At 49.0% G+C, this 19,955-nt stretch overlaps 2 protein-coding genes and 1 pseudogene across 3 annotated transcripts in view; 1 reads left to right on the plus strand and 2 right to left on the minus strand.

The window, feature by feature from the left end:
- Positions 1 to 6,054, minus strand: LOC129686008 (RNA-binding protein PNO1-like; annotated as a pseudogene).
- Mks1 (MKS transition zone complex subunit 1) lies at positions 6,034 to 16,245 on the plus strand. Of its 2 annotated transcripts, XM_055620577.1 has the most exons (18): positions 6,034 to 6,132; positions 6,537 to 6,646; positions 7,802 to 7,872; positions 8,230 to 8,385; positions 9,307 to 9,404; positions 9,588 to 9,716; positions 9,927 to 10,031; positions 10,618 to 10,735; positions 11,349 to 11,405; positions 12,242 to 12,284; positions 12,540 to 12,605; positions 13,218 to 13,288; positions 13,580 to 13,649; positions 13,747 to 13,854; positions 14,430 to 14,563; positions 15,007 to 15,089; positions 15,190 to 15,287; positions 15,382 to 16,245. In XM_055620577.1, exons 1-18 carry the CDS (start codon positions 6,053 to 6,055, stop codon positions 15,468 to 15,470), a joined length of 1,686 nt encoding a protein of 561 aa, XP_055476552.1. In that variant the 5' UTR covers positions 6,034 to 6,052; the 3' UTR covers positions 15,471 to 16,245. The 2 variants fall into 2 exon arrangements, with proteins under 2 accessions (XP_055476552.1, XP_055476553.1); XM_055620578.1 differs by lacking the exons at positions 14,430 to 14,563; positions 15,007 to 15,089; positions 15,382 to 16,245.
- Positions 16,246 to 17,125: 880 nt separating this feature from the next.
- Epx (eosinophil peroxidase) overlaps positions 17,126 to 19,955 on the minus strand; it is a 10,798-nt gene continuing 7,968 nt past the window's right edge. The window contains exons 11-12 of the mRNA XM_055620285.1: positions 17,958 to 18,195; positions 17,126 to 17,327 (exon numbers count right to left, since the gene is read on the minus strand). Coding sequence (XP_055476260.1) covers positions 17,126 to 17,327; positions 17,958 to 18,195 — 440 coding nt within the window. The remainder of the gene's footprint in view (positions 17,328 to 17,957; positions 18,196 to 19,955) is intronic.

Here is a 19,955-nt window from a genome sequence, read left to right on the forward strand (position 1 = left end):
CTAGCCGCCGCTCAGATACTGTGGGTAAACCTTTGACAGAGGATCTCCTAGGATGATATCACAAATGGCAGTCCTAGCGTACATGGGAAGGATGTGAACTTTCACATCAGCCAAAACAATCCGTGTCCCCATCACATTCTCTCTAGTTGAATCTGCTTTCCCCTCAGCTGCCAGCGATTCTTCCTGCTGCCCTTAACAGGTGGTCTCCTTCAGAGACTTAACATCTGTAATTTTAAGAGATGCAGGCAGAGGTCCTCCGTAAGGGCAAGAGCGTCCTCCACCCGAACCCCAAGAACGAAAGGCTCGACAAAGCCCCACTGCTTCCCTTGGGGCCTCACAAGCATTAAGCTTCCCTTAACGCTTCCTATAGTCCATCGCTTTTCTGAGCACGCTGACGCCCTTGGCACCCTGCTTTCCACACTCCGCAGTTTCGAGCTAAAGTGCCTGAAGGCCCCGTGTTCTCCACCCAGTTTTCTTTCTGTGGTGTGTATCTGTTAAGCCGGGACTGGGATTTCCCTTTTCTCTTCTTTCCCACTCCTCTGAGTCCGCAGGACCCCTGTGTATAGGTGCCCTTTCCTGTTGCAGACAGTTGCTCAAATTTAGTGACAGAGTGCAGCCACCCTCCACCCCAGCACCCTGCATCTCCATTCTACCGCGTCCAGATCCACTCTGTCTTTTTAATACTTAACTTCCTGATGACTAGTGATGCTTAGCATCTTCTGTGAGCTTGTTTCCATGTCTTTATTGAGTGTGTCGCTCCACTGCTTTCTGGCCCTCCGTTTCTGAGGATCCCTCGTGCACAAGGACTCAAGCCTTTCTTGCTGCTGTCTGGATTCTCTCTCTGTGTCTTTTTTATCTGCCCCCCCCCACACACACACATATTTCTTTGGGGAGGTAATGTACTTCAGCTGTTCCTCATTAGATTGCTGTAACTTTGTTACAAACCCTGCCCTCTGGGAGTACCAAGGTGAGTCCAGGGAACCCCACCGGCATTCTGCGGCTCAGTGAGCCCCTTTTTCTGCTCTCCAAAATTATGTTCTCTGGAGTCAGGTAAGCTACAAAGTATCAACTGCCGAAGGGGACCAGAGACTTTCCTACTGCCTGCTCTGGTGGTGCGTATCTTTAATTCCAGTACTTGGGAGGCAGAGGCGGGTGAATCTCTGTGAGTTCAGGGCCAGCCTGGTCTACAAAGAGAGTTACAGGACAGCCAGGGCTACACAGAGAAACCCCGCCTCAGAACCAACAAGCCCTCTTCTGGCATGCAGGTGTACGTGAAGACAGAGCATTCATACACAAACTAAATAAATAAAATATTTAAAACAACAACAACAAAACGAAAACAAGCCACAAGCAAAAACAGTTTACTGAGGTACAATTGACGTACATTAAGCTGCAGTGTCTAAAATGAGCACAGATTGTGCTAATAGGTACGAGCATGTGTGCGCGTTAGTGAAACCCAGCACCAAAGTCAAGATAACAAATAAACGTCAACTCAAAGTGTCCTGAGTGCTTTATAATTTCTTCCTCATATGCCTCATACCCCCAGCTAACCCCAGGCAAACGCACTAATCTGTTTGCTTTCTTTCTTTCTTTTTCTTCTAAAGTTACCCATTTATTTTTGCGATTACAGAGCAAAAGTGCCAAACTTCTGTTTTACCATCATGTGTAACCAACCCTTCCACTTCCGTCTCAAACCAGAATGGCTCAGAGTTGACATTCACTGTGTTTCTCCTAAAATGACCGGTTGCTTGGAGAAGTTTTAGTTTAAGAAACAAAATAACCCCCACACACCCTCTTTTCTTTCTTTCTTTCTTTCTTTCTTTCTTTCTTTCTTTCTTTCTTTCTTCCTTCCTTCCTTCCTTCCTTCCTTCCTTTCTTCCTTTCCCTCCCTCCCTCCCTCCTTCCCTCCCTCCCTTCCTCCTTCCTTCCTTCCTTCCTTCCTTCCTTCCTTCCTTCCTTCCTTCCTTTCTTTCTTTCTTTCTTTCTTTCTTTCTTTCTTTCTTTCTTTCTTTCATCTTTCTTTCTTTCTTTCATGGAGGTCACAGGTCATCAGCAGCAGGCCTGAAAAAGCATGAGGTTGTTCAGACCTTCTGGACTGCACGAGATTGATTCCTGACCACGTTGCGTTGAATGGCACAACTCAGTGAAGGCACTTCACAGAGCACGCGTGAGGCATATACACATCAAAGATGCTTGCCCTGGCGATGACAGCAGTGGCCTCTCCTGTGTCTAAATGGCAACCTTCTTAGTGGCCTTTTCCTTGGGCACACATCGGGTATATTTTATGCAGTGATTCAGCTGCAAGTGGCCCTTTGACTCAACAACTGTACCTTTAACGGTTTGGCTTGGTCTTGTCGTTTTTATTTTGGAAACCAAGACTAGAACTTCTTTTTTTAAAAACAACCTTGTTGGTGTTTGGGATTCTGTTTGTTGTCTGAGACAGGGCCTCAGCTCAGCTGGCTGTGAAGTAGCTGTGCAGCCCAGATGACCTTGAACTCCTGATCCTTCGGCCTCCGCTCAAGTCCTGGGGTTACAGATTTGTGCTACCACAGCTGGTTGCGTGTGGCTGGAGAGCAAACCCATGGAGTCACATGTGCTAGGGCTAGGTAAGGGCTCTGCACAGTGAGCTACAGCCCCACAGCACTAGGTGCTTTAAATCATCTCTAGATCTCTACACCCAATGTCGTGTAAACGCTATGGGAATCACTGTAGGGAATTAGGACAAGAAAAAAAGTTTACCCATGTTCAGCACAGGTAATAACTCTTTCTTCCCTGAACAGTTTCAGTCTGTAAATGGTTAGATCTATGGATGGAAAACCCACAGATACAAGGGACTGATTGGATAGACTGTTTACAGTGTTTTCCCAACACAGAAGTAACATTTAAAAGGTTAATGGCCAGAAAAAAAAAGCTAATGTCCAGAATACATAAAATCCAGGCTGTTCTTAATATCAGAGTACAATACCAGACTCTGCTAAAAACTCTGAGCTCTTTTCAAAAAATGTCCCAATCAAAACCCTAGAGGAGAACCTTTGACACCTAGTCCAGGACCTCAGATTTAAAGGCTGGGTTTACCCAGGCAGTGGTGGCTCACAACTTTACTCCCAGCACTCAGGAGGCAGAAGCAGGAGGATCTCTGAGCCTACAGAGCGAGTTCCAGGACAGCCAGGGCTACACAGAAAAACCCTGTCTCAAAAAAGCAAAAGGTAAATAAATAAATAAATAAACAGCCAGATTTATAAGACTCAGTGGGTAAGGAAAAATTTAAAAAATAGTTTATTTGTACAAAAAAGTTAATTATGTTTACTTGTACAGACAGCCCTAACCCTCCACATAAATTTGCATACAATTACTTCTGTTTGATTTTGGTGTAAGTTTGACTTGGTTATAAAACTAAATTATGGATGGCAGCTTCATCCTTATTATTTATTGCTCATGTAACATAGTAGTTGTCTATTAAAAGAAAGTTCTTAAATGCTACCTTTTTTTTTCAAAGCCTCCTCCTCCTCTTCCTCCTCTTCTACTTCTTTTGTTTTCGAGCCATGGCTATCCTGAACTCTCTTTGTAGACCAGGCTGGCCTCGAACTCACAGAGATCCACCTGCCTCTGCCTCCCCAAGTGCTGGGATTAAATGTGTGCTCCACCATGTCCTGCCTTTTTGCTTTTCTTAGTGCATTGCTTCTTCAGAGTAACAAGATGCTGAATCCTGAGACGCTGAATCCTGGGATGCTAAATCATGGGCAGTTTGGTCCTGGGCTCCTTACCTCCTTTGTTTATGGGCTTTCTGGCAACATGTTGATGGACATCATCTTCTTTCGAAAGACTGAAAGCTTTCAGATTCTGCAAGATCTTTGGGGCCCTATCCACTGAGGCACTGTAGTATCCAGGAACTTTCTTCTCTCTTTCCCCCCACAACAACCAGACAAGAAAACTCAGACTGGTGTCCACAATATATCTGTGAACAGAATTGAACTTCTGCTCTCCAGTTCTCCTTGGTCCATGGTAAGAAAACCCCTTCCTTACTCAACAGCAGGCGTGCTCTGCATGGGTCAAGACCTTCATGGGAAGACCTTGTTTTTCATTCCCATGACTCTTTTGGACCACATAACCCTTCTGCTCTTCACCCAAAGTACCAGCAGCTGTGGCTGTACACTCCTCACAGAGCATGCATTCATTGTCCACTTCAGTGCATTTCTCACAGCTAGCGGCTGGGAAGGAGACATTCAGCATAATCTTGACACAGCCAATGGCAAAGGAGGTTCCATGAAAAAAAAAAAAAAAGGTTAATTTTATCATCGTTATTGGTGATGGTGTATGTAGGCACACATGCCCCAAAGGGTGGAGGTCAAAGGGCAGCTCTGTGAGGAAGTCAGCTTTCCTGTTCCAAGGATCAAACTCAGGCCTTAGCAGCAAAGGCCTTCATCCACTGAGCCTTTTCTACAGCCCTTAGTTGACTGTTTTCTTCTTGTGTGTTTTTCTTTTGTTTTGTTTGAATAAGGTCTGAAACCTGGAATTCTTCCATTTATGTCTCCAGTGCTGGGAATTCAAACACAAACCACCACTCCTGGCTCTTCTCATCTTTAAGAGGAAAAATCAGAGTGACTTTCTTTTTAACGAGTCAGTCTCCATGGTTTCATCTATTGAAATCATCACTTCATTGGAAATTGTGTGTTCTTTGGGAGGTGAGCAGGAGACGGAAAGTCAGTGGAAGGTCTGAGGCCTCAAAAGACAGACCAGGTTGGAATCTGGCTAAAATGGTAAACACTTTAGCACTTGTTAATAAGCCTCGTACTTAACTCCTGGCCCTAGCTAACTTCATCTTTTAAGTAGGAATAAAGTGCCTCTTAGAAGTGTTTTTATGAGGGTTACAGTCAATACAATCCAACTGGATTTAATCCTTAAAAAGTAGGTGCTGTTTGTGGTGAGTTCTCAACCTACTCGACGAGCAGCTAAGGTGTCTAGGACTTCCATGCCCTATAATCAGACGGCCATGAAATTCCTCCGTCCCAGAAACAATTACTTATTCAGCAGGAGTAGCAGCTGTCAAAGATCTGATGTTGATATTGCCAAACTGCCGGAATTAAATTTATACCATCTTTCCTTTGATACTCCAGTGAACCATGACTTCTGAATGTAACTTAGGTGGTTTTTCAGGGGCTGATGTGGAATCTAAACTGGCTGATAATCCAGAACCAACATGCCCAGGGGAAGAGCCAGTTCATAAAAAGACACCCTTTCCCTCCTTACTGCTGGTTTCCTTGTTTTTACTGCTGGCTTCCTTGTTTTTTCTTTCTCTGGCTCAGTGCATACCAACAAAAAGGCTTCACAGTTTTGTTTTTTGGTTTTTTTCTTCCAATAATATGTTTTCTTGTCTTTGTATGTCCTTCCAGTCATATCCACCAACTGTTTAGGCCAGAGTTTTTCTCTCTCCTCTCCCTCTTTCTTCTCTCTCTTCTCTCTCTCCTCTCCCTCTCTTTCCACCTCCATCCAATAAGTCTCTTTCCTATCAGATCTGTTGTATGTGGCATTTTAAAATATATCCTAACAGTCTGACCCTCTGGAACTGGAGTTACAGACAGATGAACGGCCGTGTGGGCGGCTGGGAACTGAAACCAGTTCCTCCGAAACAGCAGTCACTAACCTCTTAACCACTACGCCATTTCTTCAGCCCCCCTAGACCAAATGTTTCCAAATGTTTAGTGGAAGGCAGTGTTTAATTAGAAAGCAAGGTCTCAGGTCACCTGGTTCTGGCCGCCATCACCATTTTTGCACCTAAATAAAGTAGCTGACGGCGGTTTCCTCGTTTGTGTAAGGCGTCGACTCTCCCCTTGGGTGTGGGTGAGCTTTATTCACATAAGAACGAGCCAAGATGCAGACCTCATGTGACAGCACCCTAGAGCGCTGAGGGGTCGCCCTGCCAGGTTAGGGACCGGCTCCCGCGGGCACGGAGAGATGTGCGCAGAGCCTGCAGCGCCTGGGAAGCCAGCGTCTCCGTTGCCAGGGGAACAGGGCACCGCGCTTTCCGGCGCGGTCGCGGCGCGAAGCAGCTGTCATGGCGGAAGCGGTCTGGAGCACTGACACGGGCGAGGCTGTGTATCGCTCCCGGGACCCCGTGCGCAACCTGCGCCTCCGGTAGTCACACCACCCCAGCTCCGGCGTCCCCTACCTTTATGCTCCAAGGTCCCCCCCTAACTTTATTCCACCCTAAGCTTTGGGATGCTCGGAGGTCCCCGCTTCCGCTTGCAATCCCAACTACTTCCTCTGCAGTCTCCGCGCCTCTCGCTATCAGGATCTTTTCCCACTGAAAGCTTTCCGGACACACCTTCCAGACTCAGCCCTGCCCAAGTCCCTTCAAGTTCCTGTCACTTTCAAACCCCTCAGGCCCTTGTGTCCCTCACCCACCTCCTCCCCACGCTCTGCTTGCAGCCTCCTCGGCATCTCCGCGCCTCTGATTTCTTTCCCCCCATCCTTGCTGTGTTTTTCTCCTTGTTGTGTGTCTTTGACACGCGTATTTGAGCCTTCTCTTTTCTTGACAGAGTTCATCTGCAAAGAATCACATCAAGCAACTTCCTTCATTACCAGCCTGCTGCCCAGATGGGAAAGGACCTCATAGACTTGGCCACTTTTAGGCCTCCTCAAACGGCTAGTGGGTGTTTGTGGTGATAATGATGCATTCCCCTTGAGAACTGAGGAAAGGGTCCGGGGCAGTAGAGGTACAGAGGAGGAAAGGAAGGCTCGGACAGCTTGAACTTGTTGCCCAGTGTCACACAGCTGGAGAATGTGGGGGCGTTTGGACCTGGGCAATTTTTATTTACTTATTTAGTTTAGCATTTTTATTTACCTGTGTGTGTGTGCATGCCCATGCCACAGTGCAGTAGTGAAACTCCGAAATCAACCTTTGGAGTCAGTTATCTGTTTTCATCCCATGAGTCCTGGGGCTTGAGACATCTTACCCAAATTGTGACTTTGGTGGGGTGAGGGGTGGGGATGGGACATCTAAGAGAAATATGTTCCAAACTCCAAACGTATGCACTTAAAACAATTTTAGAACAGGAGTTTGCATAAAGTGTGATTTCCCTTGCCTTTGAAAGCCAAAAGAAAGGACAAGATACTTATGTTGGGCCGATAATTTTTCATGCTATTGTTATTTTGCTTTCTATTCAGAAATATTCTCAGGCAAAAAGGGTGGGTCACAAAGTATGTATCTGGAGAAAGACATACAGAGCTAGGGGTGTGTTAAATATAGTTTCTTAAAAAGCCATTTATTTGCCTTCACTGCCCCCTCCTGATGCTTTTTCTCCTGAGTTAGTGTTAGTGGATGATCGTGTCGGTGGGTTCAGGGATATGAAAGAAAAACACAGGGTCCTTAGCTAGTGAATGCAGACTCCATTGTGGAAGGGCCGGCCCTCCAGCCTCTAACTAAATTTCAGCTCCTACTACTGGATTGGATGCAGTATCTCCTGAAAGGCCAGCCTGCCTTTTTATTCAAATTAGAATAATGATTAAGATGCCTCGGGTCCTGATTTTGCATCTGCCACCTCCATTCCTTGTCTAGACCAGTCCTTCATGAATCACTGAACCCCAGTGGGTTTGCCGTCAGGCCTGGTGGTGTTCACCTGTAATGTCAGCGTTTTTCTGGCTGAAGCAGGAGGAGCTGGAATTTGAGGCCAGAGTGAGTTGCAGAGTGAGACACCGTCCCAAACAATAGCGGAAATAATAAAACCAGAATAGGGACACCAGTTATAATCGGCCACCGAGGAAGAAGTATTGTTAGGCCTGACTCATTCTGTTGTGTTTGGAGGTGGGCACCGCCCTGATGAAGAAGAGGAGGAAGAGGTCGTGATTGGGTGGCAGGAGAAGCTCTTTAGCCAGGTAAGCCAGCATTAACTTGTCCTCCACCCACCCAACTCCCACCTGGCTGGTGACTCATATGTCAAACTGATTTCCAGAAAGGGCTGTGGTAGATTATACTCCCCCCCCCCCCATATATAACATAACGGCTGCCGCTGCTCAGTGAGGCAGTCCCCGTCTCTGAGCTCCATGGCATCTCTAGCAGCATGTTTGGGATAGATCTGACATCTTCAGATCCCCTGCCCTTCATTAGTTAAACAAAGTGATGGTTGGTCATGAGAACATGCCAGCTAGCTCTGGAAGTGATTTGTTTCAATAGCTGTAGGAATCAAAGGTTGAGGAGGTCCCAGCCAGTCTGTTTCTTTGTGGTGACCTCAGTTTGAAGTTGACCTGTACCAGAACGAATCCGCGTGTCAGAGTCCATTGGACCATCAGTACCGCCAAGAGGTCCTGAAGCTGGAGAATTCCGGCGGCAGGAAAAACCGGCGAATCTTCACCTACACCGACTCAGACAGATACACCGACTTGGAAGAGGTATTGTTCCTCCTGAAGTACCTTCGTTTTCTTCCTTGTCTCCCCTGGCTTTCTAGACTCACTGGCCCTGTGTGGTAAGCGAGTAACCCAGTAAAGGGAGACACAGGGTGGTTCTCGAAGCTGCTGTGAGCTGCCGACAGCCAGGCTGGAGTGGGCAGAGTCTGCAGGAGGTGTGGCTATTACGTTCTGCCTGTGGGGCCTGATAGTGTATGAACTGACCAGATAAAATTCAGACAGCGAGAGTTTGTAGATGAGAAGAGGAATTTGTTTAGGCCACGGGCATGTCTGTGTCCTTGTCTGCATACATGTGCCCTTCTGGGCTTGTTTTACATTCTCTTCCCTCGTTACACGTCTTCTCAGAAAGACAGTAAATTCCTTGAAGGTAGAACCATATTTTCTGATTTTTTTTATCCATGAGTGCAGCCGAGAGCAGGTGGTAGTGGGTGTCTTTTGAAAGATTGGACTGCTTTCTTCAGGAGAGCTGTGAGCTGGCGGCGTATAAATTTCATATAAATTTTAGACTGTTTGGGGAAAGCAACTAAAAATACAGTTGGTGCTAGCTTACCCAAGTGAGAACTTCCTTAAAAAACCTAGTATACTATTTGGCATTCTTGACCACCTAGCATCCATATTTACCAGGCAAACTTACCCAACGTTTTGTTGGCATGTGTTCAGAGAATTCTGGTGTTACTATTAGCACAAACAACTCCTTTCTAGACTCTTGAGGAAAACCAAGGCATGGTTGGCGGCTTCCTTGGATTGTGCCATCTCTTCCCCTCCCCCAGCAGAGGCAACCATGAGGTTCTATCTGTTGGATTTGCACTCTGGTGGAGGGGGTCAAAGAAAGGTTTTCATCCAGGCGTTTCTCCCTATGTAGCCCTGACCACACGGCATTCATACTCTACTGTTCTCTTTTCCCAGTACTGTCAGAAAATAACTACTGCAGCCAGCGAGGTGCCATCATTTTTGGTTGAGCGGATGGCCAATGTCAGGCGGCGCCGCCAGGACAGACGAGGGATGTGAGTGCAAGCAGGCATCAGGGGGTCTGTGTGGTCTCTCATGCTAATTTAACGTTCCCAGAACTTCTACTAACACTTCCTGTCCAGTTGGAGACCCAGTGGGGAGGGGGGTTCCCTTACGATCTTTTTCAGACTCTGTGTGGGGTGTCAGGGAAGTGACCCTCTCCTGTGGTCCCTACCCAGGGAGGGCAGCAAACTCAGGTCTCGTATCATCACGTGGGAGCCCTCAGAAGACTTCATCAGGAACAGCCACGCTATTAACACTCCTCTTCAGACAATGTACATCATGGCAGACCTGGGACCCTATGGGAAGTGAGTGACACTCCACCCTGCCAGCTCTCATCCTCCAGCCACCGGGCAGCAGCTTCCTTTCCAGCTGTCTGGGGCTTTTTTTTTCTTTACTCAGAAGGAAAGTGTGTTACCAAGGTTCTCACCGTCCCTCTGTCCTGTCCCTGAAGTGGTTGACGACCTCTTCCTTTCCCTGGCGACCCTGAACCTTGATGTTGACCTCCTGCCTCCTAGGCTCGGCTACAAGACATATGAGCATGTCCTCTGCGTTCTGAAGGTGGACAGCAATGGCGCGATCACCGTAAAGCCTGACTTCACTGGCCTCAAAGGGCCCTACAGGTGGGAAGGGGAAGGTGACAGAGGCTTCCCTCCTTGCCCTGCTTGCCTGTAGCTGAGCAGATTCCCAGAAGCCCTTGGCTTTGCTCCTAAGCTTTGGATTCCCAGGCACTGGTTTGTATATGTTCTAGGTCATAGGGCTTTAGGAAACAGCCCAGAAAATGTGCAACAAAAGGAATCACATAGCTGTGTGGTTAGGTGAGAAGGATCCGTGCCTTGCACAGTACAGGGTACAGAGTACAGTACAGAGTACTGGCTAGGGCAGGGGAGGTGGACTCTGCCAGGCCAGAGCCAACCTTCATCCTCATCTTTGTCTGAGAGGACACCAAACACACCCCCAACCTGACCCTCTTTCAGGTGAGAGAACTGAGTGTCAGGGTTTCCGATGTCTTTAAGGTAGAAATGGGCCCAGATCCTGTGGGTTTAGTCCGGTACCCTTTCTGCTTTGCCACAATTTCCTCGTCTCGGTCATCTTTATGATGTCTCCTCCAGTGAGCTGTGTCACCAGTGTAGTTGGGTCGGGGGGGGGGGGCAGCAGCCACACCTCTGACCAACAGAAATGATCCTCTTTGTGGCTTTGAACTCCCAGAATCGAGACCGAGGGAGAGAAGCAGGAACACACTTCTGCTTGGAAATACACAATTGACAACGTGTCCTCCCTTGCACAACCGGAGGAGGAAGAGCGGGAACAGCGCGTGTTCAAGGATGTAAGCACTAATGTATTTCCCATCCGGGAGGAAGGAGGCCATGTGCCGGGAGCTGAGACTGTGCCTGTGTGGCTGCTGAAGAAGAGGGCATCCACCACCATCCAGAAGACAGCTGATAACTGGCAGCTCTGAGCACACCAGGGCGTAGTAACTGGCCACTTCCCTGAATAGTGATCGTGCTCTGCACCAGGCATATTACAGGCATTTCACCCTGTGAGATGAGCATGATAGCCACTTGAACCCTACGTTAAGGACCCAAGCAATAGAGCTTGTGAACTTTAGGGCCAGATACATTCCCAGATTGGCCAAATCCTGAGCCTCCGTGTATCACTTTATTTTAGTTATTTATTGGCAGGGATATGTGTGTGTTAAGGCTGTATCACTCTAGCTCAGACTAGCCAGGAACTCCCTATGCAGCCCAGCTCGCCTTGAGTTGACAGCAATCCTCCTGTCTCGGCAATCAATGCTGGGACTGCAGGCACAAACTACCAACCATCTTCTTAAAATGTCACTCTCTGGCATGCCTGTCCTGCTCTGACTTTCCCCCATTCAGAACTAAACCCCGGTCTGCCTTGAGCTGCATTTTGAGGATTGGTTTTCTTTGTTTCCTCAGCTTTATGGCCGCCACAAGGAGTACCTCAGCAGCCTCGTGGGCACAGACTTTGAGATGGTGGGTAGCTCCGCTTCCTGCAGAGCTGTTAGGCAGAGTGTCTGACTGTAAATGAGCTCGTCTGCCTCTCTTAAAGAGTCCAAGATGCACCCCAGGACCCAGGAGGTTGATGTAGACCTTTGCATGCATAGACTGAGGTCTGAAAGGGCAGTTGGGTATTGGGTAGTGAGAAGAATGTGTTAGGCATTTTGACTTACTGTTCTCCATGTTTAGGTGGATTGGGGGGGGGGGTTATCAGGGTTAATGCATTCATATATTGATTTATAATTAATTTAAAAAACAATATCAAGATCAAAACTGGCTTCCTCATCATTCATGTAGCTGTTGTCCCAAAGCACCCTCGGCAGGGAAAGAGATGTCATTTCTGATGAGCAAATGTTTTGGGTTTTAGAAAATGAAACCAAAGCAGTTGAGGTCAGTTACTCGAGGGTCCTTTCTGTGTCTTCACCACCAGTGGTTCATTTTCTAACTCTGCAAACAAGGATAGAACCACTACTCACTGGCCTCTCTCTGTCTCTGGAAACTTAACTTGTATTGCTTTTACATTGCATAGGCAGCAGATTCTCATGTAAACAAGTAAGAACAGATAACACAAATGATTAAAAAAGAAAACTTGGCTGCCTCAAGAATTCTAGCGTTTGCTACCCTCCCTGCCAGCTGAGTGCTGTGCTGTTGATCTCTGAGTCTTAGAAACAGGAGAGAGAACTGTTTTGTAGGGAGAAACTGGTCAAGGCTGGATATGCAGTGTAAGATCTTCTGTAGATTTGGAGACAGAAGTCAGGCCACAACATTGATTCCCTCTAAACCTAACACCCTCCCATTTCTCTCCACTGCAGACCGACCCAGGCGTCCTCCGGCTCTTTGTAAATGGAGAGGTAGGTAAGTGTCTTGTCTTGGAGCCAGGCAAGAGTCTGACGGAGCTGTGTGTGAGCAAGCTACTCACCGTGGCTTAGTTTGGGCTGAACATGGTTGTTGGGAAACTGGATGATGAGTCTAGAAAAGACTCCAGAAAGGAAACAGGGTGCTGGGCACTCCTAATGCTTGCTGCCGAGCTTGTGGGCCTTTCAAGGCCAGACTGAGTGGTAAGAGGAAGGAGCGAGCAAGCTAAACTTATACCCCGTTCTCTCTCTTCAGTTTCAGCTCAAGGCTTCGAGTACGACAACCTCTACATCCACTTCTTTGTGGAGCTGCCACCGACTAGTAAGGAATTTTCTTGCATTTCTTTTTTCACAGCTATTCCCACAGTCCTAGAGGCATCCCGGCCACTCCCACTGAAACTGTTCAAGGTCACAGGTCACCTCTGCATTGCCACTTCCAACGGTGGCTCCGTCCTCCCACCACACTGACCCCTCTGCAGCCCTTGACACAGCGCACTTTTCTTCATGAGGCATTTCTCTTGGCTGCTGGCGCCATAGCCCCTCCTCCTCCTCCTCACTCAGGGCTCCCTGGCTCTTCGGTGGATCCTTCCTCTCTCTTCTGGTCCCCATCTGAAGCTAAGCCTGAGCTGTGTTGCTCTCCACCTCTAGACTCACTAGGCAATTGCATCCATCCAGTAGCTTACATCCCGTCTATGCCCGTTGCCCTGCCCATAGACACACTAGACTGTTAGCTCCGGGAGGGACAATCTCCTCACTAACATATCCTCAGAACATATCAGCATACAGCAGACCCAGTAAATGATAGATGAATGACACGTTGAGTGACTGAGTGAATGAATGAATGCATGAATGGATGGATAGAACTTCGTCCTTTTTTCAGTGACTTTCTGGCCTCTCTAGTGAGCTTAGTGTGTCTGGTCTTTGGCTTTTTCAGACTGGTCAAGCCCGTCATTCCTGCAACTCTCAGGAGTAACCCAGACCTGTGCCACCAAATCCCTGGGAATGGTATGGAGGATCAGAGGGTATTTGAAAGCTGGCATTTGAAGCTTCATCAGGCCCAACCACCTGTGTGCTCTGTGGAGGGGTCCTGGGTGGGGCTGCCTGGGCCAGAGTCATTCCTGATCTCTTGACAGCAGCTCATATCTGGCTGCCCCTTGCCCATTGGCTTCCTACCAAGCTGACAGTTTTTCTTTCCACTGTGAAGGTGACCTTGGCATTAGACACAAAGAGAACCAATTCCAAGCAAGGCTTTGTCCACCCTGTGACCCTGAGTTGAAAATGACACTCTTCTTTTAGGACAAGGTGGCCTATTTCTCCTATCCGTTCACATTCGAAGCCTTCTTTCTCCATGAGGATGAATCGGCCGGTGAGTAGCCGTGGCCCTCGGCCTCACTAGTCCTCACGCAGGGCCCTCTCTTAGCAGAGGTCTCTGTGACCTGAGTGCCACCCCGCTTACCTTCCAGACGCCCTCCCAGAGTGGCCCGTGCTCTACTGTAAGGTCCTCTCACTGGACTTCTGGCAGAGGTATCGTGTGGAAGGCTACGGGGCTGTGGTGCTGCCTGCCACCCCAGGTGACCTCCTGGCCCTGCCCTTCCCAGTGTCCTTGGTCCTTGCAACAAGGCTAGTACTTCCAAAAGACTCCAACGCTCCTGATGGGACGTAGAGATGGTTAGGAACGGGAGGGAGGGCCGGGCTCTGACCTGAAAGCTCACTGGCGGCTTTGAGGAATCCCTCACCTCCTGTGAGAGACACTGTGAAGCTGCAATCCAGCAGCCTGGCGGGCTGCCAGGTAGACCACAGCCCTGACCGAGAAGCTGAACCATCAGTGAGCTCTCGGCCTTAGGGCTCTGAATGAGTTGACGATCCCTCTTAAGTAGGAGTGCAGGCCTGTGGCTGTGTGCCAGACACTGCACTAAGCCTCTTTTAACGCCCCAGCCCCCCTGCAAGGCAGTGTTGTGCTTGCTTCTGCGTTTCACTAGGTCAAAGGAGGAGGGACACACAGTGATCCTTGGAACTGAGATGAGAATTTCTGTCCCACTGTCTTCCGGTCAGGCACTGTCATCCCCCATGCTAACCTCTGCCAACCCAGGTCATTGCTGGGACGTCAGGGATGGAACCTGGCCCCTTGGCCCTCTTCCTTACACAGGATCACACACTCTGACCATCTCCACGTGGAGGCCCATGGAGCTGGGCCTTGTGGCAGAACTAAGGAGGTTCTTCATTGGTGGTTCCCTGGAGCTGGAGGACTCCTCCTACGTGAGGATACCAGGAACCTTCAAGGTGACTTGTCTCTGGGGAGACTTCAGGCTGAGTGTTTATAATTCCTGTTTGAGGCCCTTCTCCTCACTGCTCATTGAGCTCATGTTATAGAGCCCCTTCCTTCCCATGGCTTATCCTGCCCATATTTTACAGGTCCAACTATCTATACGAGGAGGTCCTTGGGAAGTAGTTTAGGGATTTCTTCATCCCCTTTCCATCACTGAAGTCCTTGGTAATTGGAATAAACAAGAAGCATATAAGCCTGCTCATCCTCAAATGAGGATGGAATGTTTCCTGAGTTACAAGAGGGGAGCCTGGCATCACCCTTGTGGTGCTGGGGTCTGAATGGCAGAATGAAGATTCCTCAGTAATCCTAACACTTCCCAAGAACAGGAGTCCGAACAGCAGCAACGGCCCTGGTCTAGAGTCTGCACAAACTGATTGTGTCTCTGCTGTCTGTGCAGGGGGAGCGCCTGAGCCGCTTTGGCTTCCACACTGAGACCACAGGCACAGTCACCTTCCGCTTCCACTGCCTCCAGCAGTCCAGGTGAGTGGCCCCAGGCCCTGCCCCGAGCGCCCTGTCCAGGGGAGGGGGGGGTGCGGGAGGCTGGCGAGCAGCCTCCACCGTGTGCGGTGCTTCCCTGCAGGGCGTTCATGGAGTCAAGCTCCCTCCGGAAGCAGATGCGGAGTGTGCTGGACCACCTGGAAGGGTTCAGCCAGCAGAGTTCCACGCACAGTGTGCTAGGTGGGCTCCCCGTTCCCCGACGTGGACACCCTGGGCCACTTCCCTGTCCACACCTCGGCAGCTGACTCCACGGCCATGTTTCCCTCCCTTACAGAGGCCTTCCGTCGAGCCCGGCGCCGCATGCAGGAGGCCCGGGAGAGCCTCCCCCAGGACCTTGTGAGCCCCTCAGGAACGCTGGCCTAGCCCTCTGCATCCCTGGCCTGTGAGGCAAGAGGACAAGGTGAAAGATGCCTGCACCCAGCGCTCTCTCGCCTCGCCTTGCTTATTAGAGACCACATTGGTCTACCAAACTGGACCGTCTAGAAATTTCCAGCTGGCTCCTCTGCGAAGCCTTCGGCAGGACCGTCTTTCTTCCATGTGGAAGGAAAGCCAGAGGCTCTGAGACCCCGTGTGACCCCCTCTTCATGTTTTGGCTATCAAACATGGGCATCATAACAAGGCTCTGTAGTCTGAAACTCGTTTGGGGTGAAGCCAGCCTTAGCCTGTCCTCCACAGTGTCTTTTCTGGTTTGTCATGGAGGCTCAGCGGCAGAGAGCTGTAGAAAACTACAAAATGGAGTTTGGCATCCAGGAGTAGTGGCGTACACCTTTAATCCCAATACTCAAGAGGCAGAGGCAGATCTCTATGAGCTCGAGGCCAGCCTTGTCTACATAGTGAGTTCTGGGACAACCAGAGCTACGTAGGGAGACCCTATCTCAAAAAACAAAAGCAAAACAACAACAAAGGAGTTTGTCATCTTCCAAGGAGGAAACTACATGAGAGAGCTCAGTCTCTCCCTTCTTCCTAGAGAAGGGGAGGGTAAGAGGCCTCAACTTCCTGGGAAGTCTCTGTCCCCCTACAGTAGGGCTGGCTGAGTTTAGAACATGGCCTGAGGTAGTTCCCAGCCCTTCCTGCTAGCTGGGTGGGGTCTTGTATTCATTTCTTTGTTTCTCATATAAAAAGTATTTGTATTGACTGATCTTCTGTGAACTGTCATTCTTTCTACTGTGGAAGCCCAAACTCCGCCTTTTTCTTTTTCACAGTTTCCCTTAATTAAAACTCCTGAAGAGACACTGTGGCGAGTCCAGGCCACATTTTAGCAGCCCTCATCTTTAATATGTGGGACAAAGCTTGGAATGGGGGCCACACTCCCTTCAGCCCAACAAAGAGACAGCAGGCCATGCCCTCAGCATTGTTTTATTGGTAGAAGAAGCAGAAAATGCTGTCCTTCCAGAGGAAGACTGTGGGATGGCTAAGAGCCAGAACTGTGTGCTCTTCCCATCACACTATGGGGCAGGCACAGGAGGAAGTGCTGGAAACCCTCCCACAGCCTCTTACTAGGATCTCAGAGCCTCATTGCTTAGCTCACAGGCTCTTAGACCTGGTGCTGATTCATAACCTAACGTCTAAGAGGTTCCCAAGGTAAGTGGGCTCGTTGCCATAGCACCCTTAGCACTCATAACCAACAGAGGCAGCTCTGAGCTGTAAGCAGCAAAAGCTCCAGCAGGAAATGGTGGTTTGCAGGGAGAAGTCAGCCTCATGAACTCTTTCCCCACCCTCGTCTCCAAGGCATGGAATCCTGTGGGAATAGCAGAAATAAGCAAATGAGAAATCTGTTAGATATCCCAAAAGCTAGGACATTAGTGACAAAAGTGAGGGCAGTTAAACCTGTCTAATTGTCCCTCTTACCCCACCAAGTCCTAGACCCCAAAACTGACTATCAGCCCAAAAGCTACCAATTTTGGAAGCCACTAGAAAAGGTACCACGCTCCTACTGACAAATTCTTCTGTCCTTGCTTAGCAGATGGGATGTCCTCTTCCAGGGAGGGATGCCACTGTAAGATCTCCCCTTACCTGCCTCATTTGCCTCGCCAGGCCGACAGGTTCAACTTGGGAATGCTGCTGCAGCTCACAAAACCCCGTGGGTAGATGTTAGCTCTGAAGATGTCCCTCGAAACCGTGGTGATGCCCGTGTTGTCGCATACAATCCGAGATAAAGAAACCTGTCTCAGGGCTTTGCGTTGTCTTTTGGTGAAAACACCCCGTTTCTCCCACCAGAATCTGTAGGTCAAGAGGGATTTGGAGAGTTATCGCACAGTGAGCGCCTCTCGCATGCCTGGCTCTTCAGACAGACATTCTGCTGTATCCATTTCGCAAGTGAACTGCCCAGAAGTAAGCATACAACTATCTAGGTGGCCAGGGATGGGTCTGAACTCAAGCATATGTCACATCTGAATAGTCAGGTCTTAAGCCGCAAGCTCACTAGAGGAAAAACCAGTTTTAGTTCTTTCTGCCCATGTCTTCTGCTAGCTCAGAAGAGTGAGGCTGGCTAGTCGCTGATCTGGCCAGCCTAGGCTGTGTCAGTCTTGCCGAGGTCAGCATTTCTTTTCCTCCAACCCACTTTCCATGGGATGGGTGGTCGTAACCAGAGGACCCCTACAGGTAACAGCAGATCACCACCCCTCTCTAGACTGTAGGTGGACAGGCCTGTGTGTTGTGTGTATTGGACCGAGGAATGTGTTCTGATGTAAAAAGCCCACAGACACAGATTTCCTCCTGGTCCCAGGTCCTGTGATCTTGGAAGAAATTAAGCTTTAAAAGGAGCTTTCTTTGTCGTCCATCCACTCAACCCTGTGTCTTTCTCCTCTCCTTTGGGTGCTGGTTTATTTTAGGCTGGGGAGGGTCACTTACCTGTCTCCATCTCTGGCTCTTCTGAACTGGTTCTCAAAAAGACAAGCCAGAAGAGGCCCCACGCGGGCCCCCGGCAGGAGAGGCTCGGCGATGGCCCCAATCCAGATGTCGATGTTGTTGGGTGTCCCATACAGCCTCAGAAACTTCCTTGCCAAATCCTGATTCTTCAGCACCCGGCTAAGCTGGGCCAAGTTGCGGGGCTGGGAAAGGCCACAGAAGCGTCTCCAGGCATTGTATCCTGCAGGGGGCCAGGAAGCAGCTCTGTCAGCCTCCCATGAGCGTCTGCTGTTCCCCACAGAGCCTCCAGAGTATAGTCTGTGGCCGGTACTGGACGGAACCAGAGGACCCTGCGGGTTACAGCAGACCACCGCCCTCTCCAGACTGTATGTAGACAGTCCTGTTCTGTGTGTATTGGACTGAGGAGTGTGTCCTGATATAAAAAGCCCACAGACACAGATTTGTGTACGTGTTTACATATTGTGCCTGCATATGGAGGTCAAAGGTGGCATTTGTCAGATGCTGTCTACTTTTTTTTTTTTTTTTTTTAACCTGTCCTGGAACTCATCAAGTAACCTAGGCTGGCCGGCCACAGAATCCCCAGGCATGTGCTATCTCTGCCTCTCATGCCCTAGGATTACAAAAGTATGCCACCCAAGCCTGTTTTCTTTTTGTTTGTTTGTTTGTTTGTTTTAAAGCGGTTTATGGGGAATGAGCTCCGATCCTTATGCCTTCAAGCCAAGCACTTTACCAACTCCTAACTCCGAGCCCCACAGATCTGTCATTTAATATTGTCCCTGGGTTCATATACATTTTATAGGCACACTTCTCAGAACATTTTTAAAAATCAGGTTTGAAGAATAAAAATGGCAAAATGAGGAAACAACAAATGGTGAACATAGATAAAAATTCCCATCAGGAAAGGACTTCACCCTGGAATGATCCTATGTCTATGAAGGATCCAAATGGAAAACAGATGAGTGGTTACCAGGGCTACTGTGGGGCTGGGGAGTGACCTTCACTACAGAGCTTCTTAAGGGCATGAAAGTGTTTAAACGTTAGGTCATGCTCATTGCTTCTCAGCCTTTTGGCAAAGCTCAAGTGTGGCTCGGTTGTGGTCCTGGCTGTTTAATTATATAATGTGTTTAGCTGGACTTGATGGTAAGTTAAATTCAACAAAGCTGTTTTAAAACTTTCACCTCAGAACTTTCCCAGGTGGGCCACGCTGATTCCCAAGTTGTCAGAATCCTACACGCCAGGGCAAGACTCAGTGTTAACACTGCTGTGGTGGTAAAGCCAGGCCTTTGCCAGACTTGAAGAAACAGCAACCTGTGGCATCCATTAAACTATACTTTACAAACATTGTATTCCAACCAACAAAGGAAAACAATACCACGTTTTATCATCACTATGCACTGTTCTGTATCTCTCAAGACCTCACAGTGCCTTTGTGAAGTACCCTGTGGTATGAATCCAGCCAGGCATCGGCTGTTCAGGGTCACTTAGTTCTAAGTGGAGTTCAAAGCAGGCGGGACATTTCCAGATCTGCTGTTGGCTGGGGAAGGGACTAGAGGAGACTGCAAAAGCCAGTATCAGGATAATATTTCTGAAATGGCCTGTGGGGAGCTGCTGTTTGTGGGGAATAGAAAGTTACAGTGTGGCAATTTGAGTGGCTAGCAATGCCAGCATTCCAGCAGGGGGCGCCAAGAGCTCCTTGGCGGTCAGGAGCATGGAGTTTAAGACCTGGGGAAATGACTCAGCTTGCCACGCAAGCATGAGGACCTGAATTGGATCTCCAGAACTCCAGGCCTCAAAAACACAAGGCAGAGCTGAGCGGCAGTGGGGCACATCCTTAACCCCAGCAGAGGCAGGTCGTCCCTGAGTTTGAGGCCAGCCTGGTCTACAGAGTGAGTTCCAGGACAGAACTCACTCCAGGGCTGCACAGAGAGGACCTATCAGGAAGGAAGGAAGGAAGGAAGGAAGGAAGGAAGGAAGGAAGGA

This window comes from Psammomys obesus, unplaced genomic scaffold (assembly GCF_907164565.1).
Source record: "Psammomys obesus unplaced genomic scaffold, mPsaObe1.curated_primary_1811, whole genome shotgun sequence".
Classification (NCBI taxonomy): Eukaryota; Metazoa; Chordata; class Mammalia; order Rodentia; family Muridae; genus Psammomys; species Psammomys obesus.

Bases quoted from the DNA above. Each gene is read 5' to 3' on its own strand.
- Mks1 (XM_055620577.1), top strand. From the start codon at position 6,053: ATGGCGGAAGCGGTCTGGAGCACTGACACGGGCGAGGCTGTGTATCGC. The intron at 12,285-12,539 runs GTAAGTGTCTTG...CTCTCTCTTCAG, and splicing joins CTTTGTAAATGGAGAGGTAG to TTTCAGCTCAAGGCTTCGAG. The intron at 14,564-15,006 runs GTGACTTGTCTC...CTGTCTGTGCAG, and splicing joins GGATACCAGGAACCTTCAAG to GGGGAGCGCCTGAGCCGCTT.